This window comes from Apium graveolens, chromosome 4 (genome assembly GCF_009905375.1).
Source record: "Apium graveolens cultivar Ventura chromosome 4, ASM990537v1, whole genome shotgun sequence".
In the NCBI taxonomy this organism is placed as follows: domain Eukaryota; kingdom Viridiplantae; phylum Streptophyta; class Magnoliopsida; order Apiales; family Apiaceae; genus Apium; species Apium graveolens.
Genome location: NC_133650.1, coordinates 241,844,728 through 241,856,750, shown reverse-complemented (window position 1 = coordinate 241,856,750; position 12,023 = coordinate 241,844,728). Strand labels below are relative to the sequence as shown.

The following is a 12,023-nucleotide window of genomic DNA, read 5'->3' as shown; positions in this document are numbered from 1 at the left end:
ATCCATATCTGAGTAGTCATTCTTGTAGATAAATTGTCAACACATACACATCAACACACTCACCTGATTACTTTGTCCAAAATCGGTTTGATAGGAGTTGGGATTAGCAGGCGTAACTGCAGCTAAACAGCTTTCCAAATAGCACTCAGCTGGTATTGGAGTCCTCAAACTCACTTGGAGGAGTGTGAAAACATTGCTTATTTCGCATTACAAAACTACAAACACGATCCCCAGATTATGGGTTCTTTGATTTCCTTGAACTACAAGGGATAATTCGAAATGTTGGATTATCTATATTAAAATTTTCCTTGTAGTCCAAGGAAAATCAGAGAATTCATAATCAACAGTTTCTCCGAGCTCACATGCAAGAATGATTATGAACCGGAGGTCTGCCGTTCCTTTTGTGACAGCTCCACAGTGACCCTGCTATACAATCTACAAACGTCTGCTGACATTTCGTAAAAGAAAAAGAAAGGAGTGGTTCAGGAAAGCCGCCAGCAACGGGGTACTTGTAATGAAAGGGGAATTAATCTAAATGTTTGTCCAAGGCTCAGAACTAGGAAACAACAAATTTATTTTTTCAGATCTTAGTGTGTTTTTTTTTTCTTTCTAAATTATCATTTTATCCTTAAAAATCAGTATAAATTTTACTTTGAGTCCTACCTTTAAGAGAAGAATCAGTTAAAATTTTATTACCAAGTATTTTAGTATAGGGTCATATTAAATCTTGGTTCCGTAACACACGATGATAATGAACCGGATGTCTGGTTTTCCGTTTATGATATAGCTCCCCAATTACCTGCTGTACAATCTAGGAACGTATGCAGCCTATTAAAGTGTCTCACACGTTTCACTAGAAATACAATATTTCCTAAGAGAATGGGACCTCAGTGTTTATTATTTTTGCCAAGTGACGTAATAGCTTACGTTCAATTTTGAAGCAATCATTAATGAGTCGGTGTCGTTGTTATTACTTTTATACCAGCATATAACAATTTCGAAGTAGAGTTTCTGTTCAATCTTTTTAGTGATTTTTGCCTCCAAAATGATAACTTCAGTGTTGATCTTTGTCCCTGCACCTGGAGTTGGCCATTTGGTATCGGCAGTTGAGGTTTCAAAGCTTTTTATCGGTCGAGATGATCGGATTTCCATCACTATCCTGATAATGAATCTGTCTTCTGACTCCAGCATTGATGCCATCACTCAGAACCTTAAGAAAGATGTTCCTGACAGAATATCCTTTGTAGACATCCCTGCTCTGGATGACGCTATCATGACGGGGCTCCAATCTAATTATTACCCCAAATTTCTCATGTCCTTTCTTGAGATCCAGAAAACGAAAGTGAGAGATTTAGTTGCATCGATTTTGAGCCGTTCCGGATCTTCTAAGCTAGCTGGATTTGTCATTGATTTTTTTTGCACAGCAATAATAGATGTTGCAAATGAGTTCAATGCCCCCGCATATGTTTTCTTCACTTCTGCTGCTGCTTCTCTTGGCTTTATGTTTTACAGTCAAAGTCTCAAAGACAACGAAAACCAGGAAATCTACGAGTACAAAGACTCAGAGGCTGAGTTGTTAATCCCTAGTTTCTCAAACCCGGTTCCTGCTAAGGTTTTGCCTTCTGGGATGCTGAGCAAGGATGGATCTGACATAATGACTAGTATTTCTCGAAGATTACGAGAGACAAAAGCTATTGTAGTTAATACGGTATTGGAACTGGAACCCCATTCAGTTAAGTCTCTTGTTGAAGATGAAAACACTCCTCTCATTTACCATGTTGGCCCCATCATTAAGTTAACGGACGGTGAGTCAACAAGCCAAGGCCAAATATCTAATGAGGCCATTATTAGCTGGTTGGACAGCCAACCACTTTCATCTGTAGTGTTTTTGTGCTTTGGGAGCATGGGAAGTTTTGAGCCAGAGCAAGTATCGGAGATAGCACGTGCGTTGGAACTCAGTGGACAGCGTTTCCTATGGTGCCTTCGGCGCCCATCGCAAGAAAAGGGAACAGGGGTACTGCCAAAAGATTACGAGAATTACAATGAGGTCTTGCCAGAAGGATTCTTGGAGCGGACAGCAGAAATAGGAAAAGTTATTGGGTGGGCACCGCAGGTGGCTATTCTTTCTCATCCATCAGTTGGAGGTTTTGTTTCCCACTGCGGGTGGAACTCGATACTAGAGAGTATATGGTGTGGGGTACCGATTGCTGCTTGGCCTATGTATGCCGAGCAGCAATTAAATGCATTCAAGTTGGTTAAGGAGCTGGGGCTGGCAGTGGAGATTAAAATGGATTACAGAAAAGGCAGTTTTGGTCCGAGTGTACTTGTGAAAGCAGAAGAGATTGAGAGGGGAATAAGCTGTTTGATGGATGAAGAAAGTGAGATAAGGAAGAAAGTGAAAGAGATGAAAGACATATGCAGAAAGGCCATCACAGACGGTGGCTCATCTTATAATTCAACTGGACAGTTCATTGAGGACCTGATGGATAACATCCGGAACGGAAGAGAGGCGTGAATCCTATGCAAATAATGTCCGGAGCTCTGAACTATAATTCTGGTCAAAGCTTTACCTAAATCTCCAGTGTCAGGTAACTTGAAGCTTCTGAATTCGATCTATTTCTTTTATGTCAGGCATTTCTTAGGAGCTGGAGACCTTCAGGCTTTAAGATATATATCTTAATATTGTTCTTGAGTCATTGTGTGTAGCTCAGCTTAAAATTTTGTGATACCTGATATCTCATGTAGTCACATGTGGGCTAAAGTTGAGAATGTGGGTCGCTTCCAAAGATACAAGGACAAGTGAAGTTGTATCCAGTTGCATCCGAGACGGTTCAGAGGTGTTTCGCATGCCTCGCTTGATTGTATTGGTTCAGTACTATCATGTAATAATTGTAATCTTTGTTCTTCAATAAAGTTCGTATAGTTTCGCAGTTTTCCAAAAAACCTTTTTGAAAATATATTCTGGTGGTTTTTCAGCGTCATACTTCTAGTTGAATGTGCAAGCCACGGTACATACAGGGTTTAACACTTGCAGGCTGCGGCTATGTTCAGAGCAGCACTTAAAACCAAAGTTTTGCACCTCATTCAACAATTCACTAATGCTCAACAAGTTATTGTCACCGATTTTGTTGCCTTAAAACACATTACTGAAATGCATCATAACAGAGATTAAGCACACTACAGAATTTGCAAAATTAATATACAAGGCCTGGCCTGAAATTGAGTCAAGCAGTTGTGTTAATAAACTTATCTTTCAAATAAACAACGCGTTAGATTGGAGATTGTAATTAATAAACTTATCTCTGTTATATTTAGAAACACCCTTGCAGAAACTAGAAACAAACCCAGCCCAATATGAATTTTAAATACACAACCCCACACATAACTTATATGCACCCTGTCACATACATCGCCACCTAATTTCTTTCATTTTTAAATTATTTTTTCTGTCATTTAACGAGTTTTTGTTTAAATTTGACTTCACTATATTTTTGTATATCCTTCAACGATCAGTAGTTATGTTTACAAGAATCACTAAAATTTAGGAAATTATGAAATTACCTACGCAACCTACTTCGACCTTCACCAACACAAACACAAACGTTGTTTCTCTATCACTTTGTCTATTCTCCATTACAACTAATCAACCACTATCTCTAATCTACCTCAACCCACCAACATGTTCGATCTATCTCGGCCCACCATTACTACCTACCACTAAATTCTTCGATTTCTATAATCATCTATCTCCAATCATTGTTTATATTATATAAATCACTAGCTTGTATAACAAAAAATGATGGAGATGATCAAAGTTGGAAATACAAAATAAGGGTGTTGGTACTTGGAGTCTATTGAACGATTACTTTGAAATAGAAGGGAGATATATATTAATGAAATATAAAATCAATGAACATTCACCAATAACCACCAATTTCCAATAAAAACACCAAATCTGTAATTTGAACATGATATATGAATACAGATACTAATACGTATGAAATAAATCACCAGATCTACTCTTCCATCACTAAATCATATGATGAAAATCACTGATTTATATCACAAAAATCAACAATTTGTATCATGAAAATCACCAAATGTTATATACGAGACATATACATACAAACATATTTTTACGACATAAATCAATGAAAATCGTCAATCTTGTTGGTTGGAGAAGTTAGTGATGATTTATTGTAGTAGGGGTATAATTATTTTATTAAGAATGAGTAGGGGAGGAAGTGCTCCAATTGGTGTGGTAGAATGATTAGTCTTCATATTTTTTTATTATAATTGATAGACTAATTCATTCTTGGCCCTAAACCCTAAAGGACCCTAGACTCTACACCCTAAACCCTAAATAGATGCAATGTTTATCCTAATTTCTTATTATTAGAAAGATATAAATATTTTTAAAACCTATTTAAGCAATTGGTGAACCCTAAAAAATTAAAAACTGTTAAATTAAGTTTCATTTTAAATTACACATAGAATTAACTAATTATATGGTCTGGTTTCTAGGGGTTTAGGGCCTAGACTAAATTAGGGTTTAGGCTATACGGAAAGGCCTTAAACCCTAAACATTTATCAACTAATTTCTTATTATTAGAAAGAGCTAAATATTTATAAAATCTATTTAAGAAATTGGTGAACCCTAAAAAATTAACAACTATTAAATTATGTTATAATTTAAATTTTAGATGGTAATTTCTAGATCTTGAATTATTAATTTTTGTAAACAGAAAAAACACACTATTCAAAAAAAGTTGAAAGAAACTGAAATACAAGAAAGTCAAGATCAATTTCAAGAGCAAGTACCAAACAAGAAACCAAAAATGAACAAGTGGAATAGGAGGACGGTGAAAAAAAGGTAAAAAGTCACTATATTACACATGTTATTCAATAAACTAGTAGTCTGTGTGTAAAAGTTAAAAGGTATAGTAGGAGATTAATGGTGTATGATGGGAGAAAGAGATGGGACACCAGGAGAAAGGTGTGGTACATGAGAAAGGAGTTAAATCACTAGTTATACTTACGAGAATCACTAAAATTAAGAAAGTTCTGAAATTATAGTAATTTCGGTTTAGTGATCCCGTTAAGTATAAATAGTGATTTATCATCGAAATATAGCAAATATGGTATGCAAATTGATTGTTGGGAGATGGAGAAAAATATAGTAAAGTCGGATATTAAAAAAAGTTTGTTGGTTAATGGAAAAAATTAAATAAAAAACAGATAGAAAATTAATTACATATAGATGTATGAGAGGGAGTGACAGTTATAATTGAAACGAGGAGTAAGAAGTGGTTGGATAAAATTTATGTGGCGTAGATTCAATTCATGTTATAAAATTAGTGGTTGTCATTGGTTTCTAGTTTTTAGAATAAGATTGGTTTCTATTTGATCATCTCCATATATATATATATATATATATATATGAGATATGAGATGCCAGTTTATAAACCTTCTAAACTAAATTTGCTAATTTCTTATTTATCTACTTGACTACTTCCTAAAAAAACTATGACGCTTGGTTGTATCAAGCAACCTAGTATCAATCCTTCCCTTTAACATTCATTTTCACGCCCTTAAAGATCAAGGCAACAACAAACGAAGATGTATATTTATTTGTCACCATTTCTTAACATCAAGGTAGGGCTGCTCATGGCTTACATAACCAGCAAAATCCAACCCGACCCTAAACTGAGCCGTTCAAATCGAGTCGTTTATACTTAGTTGAGTTATTCTTTATATGGGCAGTTTATAATGAGTTAGGCCAGACTTTACCTATTTGAAAACATTAACCAACCCAACCCAGTTCTAATTATTAAGCCAATCCATTTCAAATTTATTACACTCCGACCCATTTCTATTCCATTACATCCCTAACAAAAAAAATAGAAAAATATTCAAATGTTAATCATTTAAGTATACAACTTATAATCTTTGTTATATCCAGATTTTTCATTATTCAAGACGTGATGAGATGAGCAGACGACATGGGTCATGATGGACAGGTCGAGAGTAAGAAGACGTCTTGGATAACAACGAACTTGGTGTCGATAGGTAGAACTATAGACTCAGTCAGCCAAAGACCGTGTCTTAAGGGATAATATTCCAGAATCATAACAAAAACTGAAACCATGATGGAAAGAGGGAGAAAAGAAGGGGAAGTTGGAGAAAAAGAAGGAACAACTCAAAAGATAAGGGAACTGATTTTGAAAACATAAGGGGAGAGGACAATGACTGGATATATCATCACAAACGAACACAATGAAGAGGAAGAAGCATCTGGCAAGACACAAAAACAATTTTTATTCAAGTTACAGGCCTACATACAATAAAAAAACACTAGTCATAACACAATTGATAGACAAAGTATCATGATTAAATTCTTTGTAATCATCAACAATTTTTGAGTGGATCATATTTAGGTTGGGTAGTCAATACCACCCGCGGTTTTTTCCCATTTAAGAGTTTTTCGCGTCACCAATTCTTCGTGTTATTTATGTTTATATTTTTCTTGGTTGAGTCGTATCACACGAATAATATAATCAACCTACCTTAGCATTTAACCTGCAAATTTTGGTAAAAACAATTGGCGTCGTCTGTTGAAAACTTGCTAAGAATTCGGTTGGTTCATTACGATGGCAGGCGACGGCACAGAAGAACAAGTTACAAATCAAGAGGCTAAGGCTGAGAGCAACAAAGAAATGGTAGCAACATTGAAAAAACTACAAGATGAAATGGAGAAGGTACGCTCTGAAAATGAGACGTTAAAGAAAGAATTAACCGCAACCAAATCCAGAACCAAGATAGCAACAAAGAAGACGATCCCAAGTGTGATTAGATGTTTGGACATGGATGATGTTGATGAATGAGATCAATATGAAGGGCCAACAAAGGGTACTGATGATGTCATTCAGATAGAAGATATAGAGAACATACCAAATAACGATGACGACATAGAAAGATAATGTGATGAGCAATGTTATGATGATCATGATGATCGAGAGGGGGGTAACGATAGAAGGAGATCGCGCCACAGTAGTACAAGGTCTCGAAACCAAATTGCATAGGAATTCAAAAGAGAATTACAGGAAGTGAGGGATTTAATTATAAAAATCCTTGGTGTCCCAAAGCCATTAGAGAAAGCGACTCCTACAAGCTATGTTGATTCACCTTTTCACGATAACGTTGCTTTGGTAGAGATACCAAAACGCTTCATGGTACCACAAATGGGGCCATATGATAGAACTAGTGATCCATTGGAACACATCGCACAATATAAGCAACGAATGTTCACGATACCAATCACATGTGACTTGAAGGAAGCTTGCATGTGCAAGGGCTTTGGTTTACATTGTCAGGACCAACCTTACAATGGTTTGTGAATCTTCCACACAGGAGTATCAAGACGTTTTCCAACCTAGAAGACGCATTCAACATGCAATTTTCTAGTAGCAGAGTGTTCGAGAAGACCATCAATGATTTGTACAAGATTGTGCAACGTCATAGAGAGCCATTACGTGACTACTTGACACGATTCAATAGAGGGAAGTTGACTGTCACCAACTGCGATGTACCCACAACCCTTGAGGCGTTCAGAAGGGGATTAGAGAGGGAATCTCCACTTTATGAAGAACTGACAAACTACCTGTGTGGAACTATGGATGATGTGCAAGCTAAAGCTATGGCACAAGTGAGATTGTAAGAAGAAAGAAGGGAAGATGGTGAGAAATATTACAGGCCTTCGAGAAAGATTACAACACCAAGGTCTAGCGAATACAAACCTTATTTGAGGCCTTCTAGGGATGAAATTTATGTCAACACGATGCGGGAACGTAATGACTGAAGAAATGAGGAACGTAGTGATTGGAGGAAGGACCCTAATCTTCCACCTACGTATGATAGTTACGGTTTCACGATAACACCTTTAGCCATTATGAAGGAGTTCACCAAGTTGGGAGATATAGTCAAATGGCCAATGAAGAGCAACAAGCCTAAGGCGAATCCAGATTCCAAATTATGATATGACTATCATGGAGATTACGGACATAAAGCTTATGATTGTGTGACTTTATGAAAGGAGCTATAATTCCTGACCAAGAAGGGATATTTAACTGAGTTCATGACATCCAAGAAAGCATCTTACGTCTGGAGAGACAAGTCTCCCAATGGAGACAACATGACACCAGTAAGACAACCACCACCACCACCACATCACAAAGTAATTAACTTCATTGTAGGTGGTTCTGAAGTGTGTGGGTCTATATATTCACAAGCTAAAAGGGTGTCTAGAGAGACAGATATACGAGTCACTCGGGTAGGAGTTAGTAGTAATACTCTACCATCTTTGATGTTTGACAAATCAGATAAAAGAAGTAATAGAGAACCACAACAAGATGGACTTGTCATTTCACTCCCTGTGGGGAATTGCCTGATCAAAAGAATATTAGTTGACAACGAGAGCGCGGCCAACATCATGATGCTGAGCATGTTGAAACAAATGGGTTTGGCAGAAAGTGACATGATTAAGAAATCGACAATATTGGTGGGATTTAGTGGAGAAACCAAGCATACATTAGGTGAGATCACACTACCAATGTACGCACAAAGAGTTATCTTTTGAAGAAATTTTGCATAATAGACGTCGATTCGACATAAAACACAATCATGGGAAGGCCTTGGATTCACAATTTGAAAGTTGTACCATCGACATACCATCAAGTTCTCAAATTCCTAACACCATGGGGAGCTTAGGAGATACGGGGGATCAAGATATGGCACGTGAATGTTACAAGATATGTTTGAAACCAACGGTCCAACATCATGGGAACGAGACACTTGTGGCCACGGTCACAGGACCTGAAAAATTGGCTGAGGTCGATCTAAAGATGGGAGACAAGAAAGTGCTAAAAGGAGAAGACCTGTCACCAAAAATTGAGGCAAATTTGGTGAATTTCTTGACTACGAGATTGGATGCGTTCGTGTGGGAACATGACGACATAACAGGAATAGACCCAAATGTCATCACGCACAAGTTAAATGTTGATCCTAGCTACACACATGTTCAACTAAAAAGAAGGAAGTTCACGGCGGAGAGAAACAAGATAATTAACGATGAAGTCGACAGGCTTATGAAGGCTGGGATGATAAAGGAGGTTGACTATCCCAAGTGGCTAGCAAATATTGTCATAGTGCAGAAAAAGAAAGGGAAGTGGAGAGCTTGTGGCGACCACACGGACTTGAACAAAGCTTGCCTAAAGAACCCTATCCACTACCCCACATCGACACCATGGTGGACTCAATAGTTGGACATGAATTACTTACATTTTTTGCCGCTTCAAGTGGTTTTAATCAAATATAAATGGAGCTATCTGATTGCGAGAAGACAACATTCATCACGGACAGAGGGGATATATTGTTACTTGGCCATGCCTTTTGGACTACGCAACGCTTGGGCTATATTTCAAAGGCTTGTCAACAAGATGTTCAAGGACCAGATAGGTAAAAAAATGGAAGTTCACATAGACGACATGGTGGTCAAGTCGATAAACGCTGAGAATCATATTCGCGACCTACAGGAGGTGTTCGATATATTGGGATCATACAACATAAAGCTGAACCCATCTAAATATAACTTTGTTGTGTCATCGGGAAAGTTTCTCGGACATATGGTAACCAGGAGGGGCATTGAGGCTAGCCCAGAACAAATTAAGGCAATTTCGAGTTAAAGAGTCCATCAAATGTTAAAGATGTCCGGAAACTGACGGGAAGAGTTGCAGCCTTGAACAGGTTCATCTCACGATCATCAGACAGATGTAAACTATTTTACGATGTTCTAAGGAAAAATAAGGGGTTTATGTGGTCAGGAAAACATGAAGATGCACTTAACGACCTGAAGAAATATTTCACTACTCCTCCACTCTTGTCTAAGCCTCTTCAAGGAGAGGACCTTTATGTTTACTTGTCTGTTACAGATCATGTTGTGAGTGGAGTGCTCATCAAAGAAAGTGAAGGTGTCAAGTCGCCTATTTTTTGTCAGCAAAAGCCTAGTTGATGCGGAAACAAGGTAAACATCTCTAGAAAAATTGGTGCTTGCATTTTCCATGATTTCAACTAAATTAAGGCATTATTTTGAATCACACAAAATACATGTCATGATGAACTTTCCCTTGAGAACTATCTTGAGCAAACCTGACTTGACGGGAAGGATGGAGAAATGGGCCATACGTTTGAGCACTTACCATATTACATATGATACAAGGAGTGCCATAAAATCACAAGCTCTAGCTGACTTGGTGGATGATTTCATCCCAAGCTAAATGACGACAACTGATTAGGAGTTTTAACGAGTCATTTCAAGGGTGGACACCAAGCCATTGACATTGTATACTGATGGAGCTTCGAATGTAAATGGAACGAGATTGGGGATTGTAATCAAATCACCACAGGGGATATGATAGCACATTCAATATGTTGTGACTTCAAAGCCACCAATAATAAAGCCGAGTACGAAGCACTGATTGTGGGGCTCATGACTGCTAAGGACATGAAGGTCAGAAACATTGATGTAAACTGTGATTCATTGTTAATTGTTAATCATGTCAATGGTTCCTATGAAGCTAAGGATCCCAAGATGATCACATACTTGGACATCACCAAGAAATTAACAAATTACTTTGACACTTTCAACATACAACAAATTCCAAGAGAGAATAATGTACAAGCCGATGCACTAGCCGGTTTGGGAGCTGTTTCTAAGGGTCTCGACTTAAATAACATTCCAGTTATTCATATCACAAAGCCTGTTGTTGAAAGATTGGTTCATGATATAGAAGTATTGGCTCTTAATCAATATGATGACAATACCAATGAAGACATGGACAGCTGGATTCAAGCATACAAAGATTACTTACAACTTAGTGTTACACCAAACAACAACAATGAAGCTAGGATCCTTAGGATGAAAGCTTCGAGGTTTACAATCATAGATGATGAGCTGTTCAAGAAATCTTCTACGGGGCTGCTTCAAAGATGCTTGAGAAAACACGAGGCTAACATGGTATTAAGAGATGCACATGAAGGAGAGTGTGAAAATCATACCAACGAAATAAATCTCTCATTAAAGATTCTACGCTTAGGTTATTACTGGTCGACGCTAAGACATGATGCTCTAGATTACACAAGGAGATGTGACGCATGCCAGAGACATGCACTTGTCATACACCAACTGTCTGAGCACCTTAACATGTCTATTCCCTCTTGGATTTTTATGAAATGGGGGATGGACATTGCGGGGAAGATGCCACCTGCACCTGGGCAAAAGGTTGGGTAATCAACAATTATTGAGTGGATCATATTTAGGTTGGGTAATCAATCCCACACGCGGTTTTTTCCCATTTACGGGTTTTTCGCGTCACCAATTCTTCGTGTTATTTACGTTTATATTGTTCTTAGTTTAGTCGTATCACACGAAGAATATAATCAACCTACCTTAGCATTTAACCTGTAAATTTTGGTAAAAATAATCCTAGTTGTGGCAGCTGCACTCCTCACCTTGCAAATGCTTGAATTAAACTATATAATTCATACAATTAACCTTCCAAAGCCCTGGTTTAAACTAAAAGGAAACCTAAATAATAGAATCGAGCTGAATAATATATATATATGCCCAGAAATATTTAGAAAAACAAACCTAAAAATATTACGAATAATTATCAACTAAGGTAGCTATAAATATGTCATTATGTTTAAGATATGTGGGAATGCTTTGGTCTAACTTTACTCGTACATCCATGCATATCTTTGGTTATATAATTATATTCGCATCTTGAGTTTATATAAAATAGTAAGAGCAACTCCAAGAGAATACTGGTTCATTTCTTATATTTAATATATAATATTGGATCTTAGTAATGCGGAACATTGAAAAGGACTTTGAGTTCCAACAATATTTCTTATATCAATTCCTTATTTGATCTTATATTATTAAAGGTACTTTTCATACACTATAT

The 12,023-nt window shown here is 37.2% G+C and overlaps 2 protein-coding genes across 2 annotated transcripts; both read left to right on the top strand.

Moving 5' to 3' along the window:
• The first annotated feature begins 864 nt into the window (after positions 1 to 864).
• Positions 865 to 2,943, top strand: LOC141720754 (anthocyanidin 3-O-glucosyltransferase 2-like). The gene is made up of 2 exons (XM_074523365.1): positions 865 to 2,588; positions 2,746 to 2,943. Exon 1 carries the CDS (start codon positions 1,046 to 1,048, stop codon positions 2,513 to 2,515), a length of 1,470 nt encoding a protein of 489 aa, XP_074379466.1. The 5' UTR covers positions 865 to 1,045; the 3' UTR covers positions 2,516 to 2,588; positions 2,746 to 2,943.
• A 7,522-nt stretch (positions 2,944 to 10,465) lies between these two features.
• Positions 10,466 to 11,344, top strand: LOC141719462 (uncharacterized). The gene has a single exon (XM_074521844.1). It carries the CDS (start codon positions 10,466 to 10,468, stop codon positions 11,342 to 11,344), a length of 879 nt encoding a protein of 292 aa, XP_074377945.1.
• Positions 11,345 to 12,023: the final 679 nt, after the last annotated feature.

Excerpts from the sequence above, each read along its gene's own strand:
- LOC141720754 (XM_074523365.1), top strand. The coding sequence starts at position 1,046 with ATGATAACTTCAGTGTTGATCTTTGTCCCTGCACCTGGAGTTGGCCAT.
- LOC141719462 (XM_074521844.1), top strand. The coding sequence starts at position 10,466 with ATGATAGCACATTCAATATGTTGTGACTTCAAAGCCACCAATAATAAA.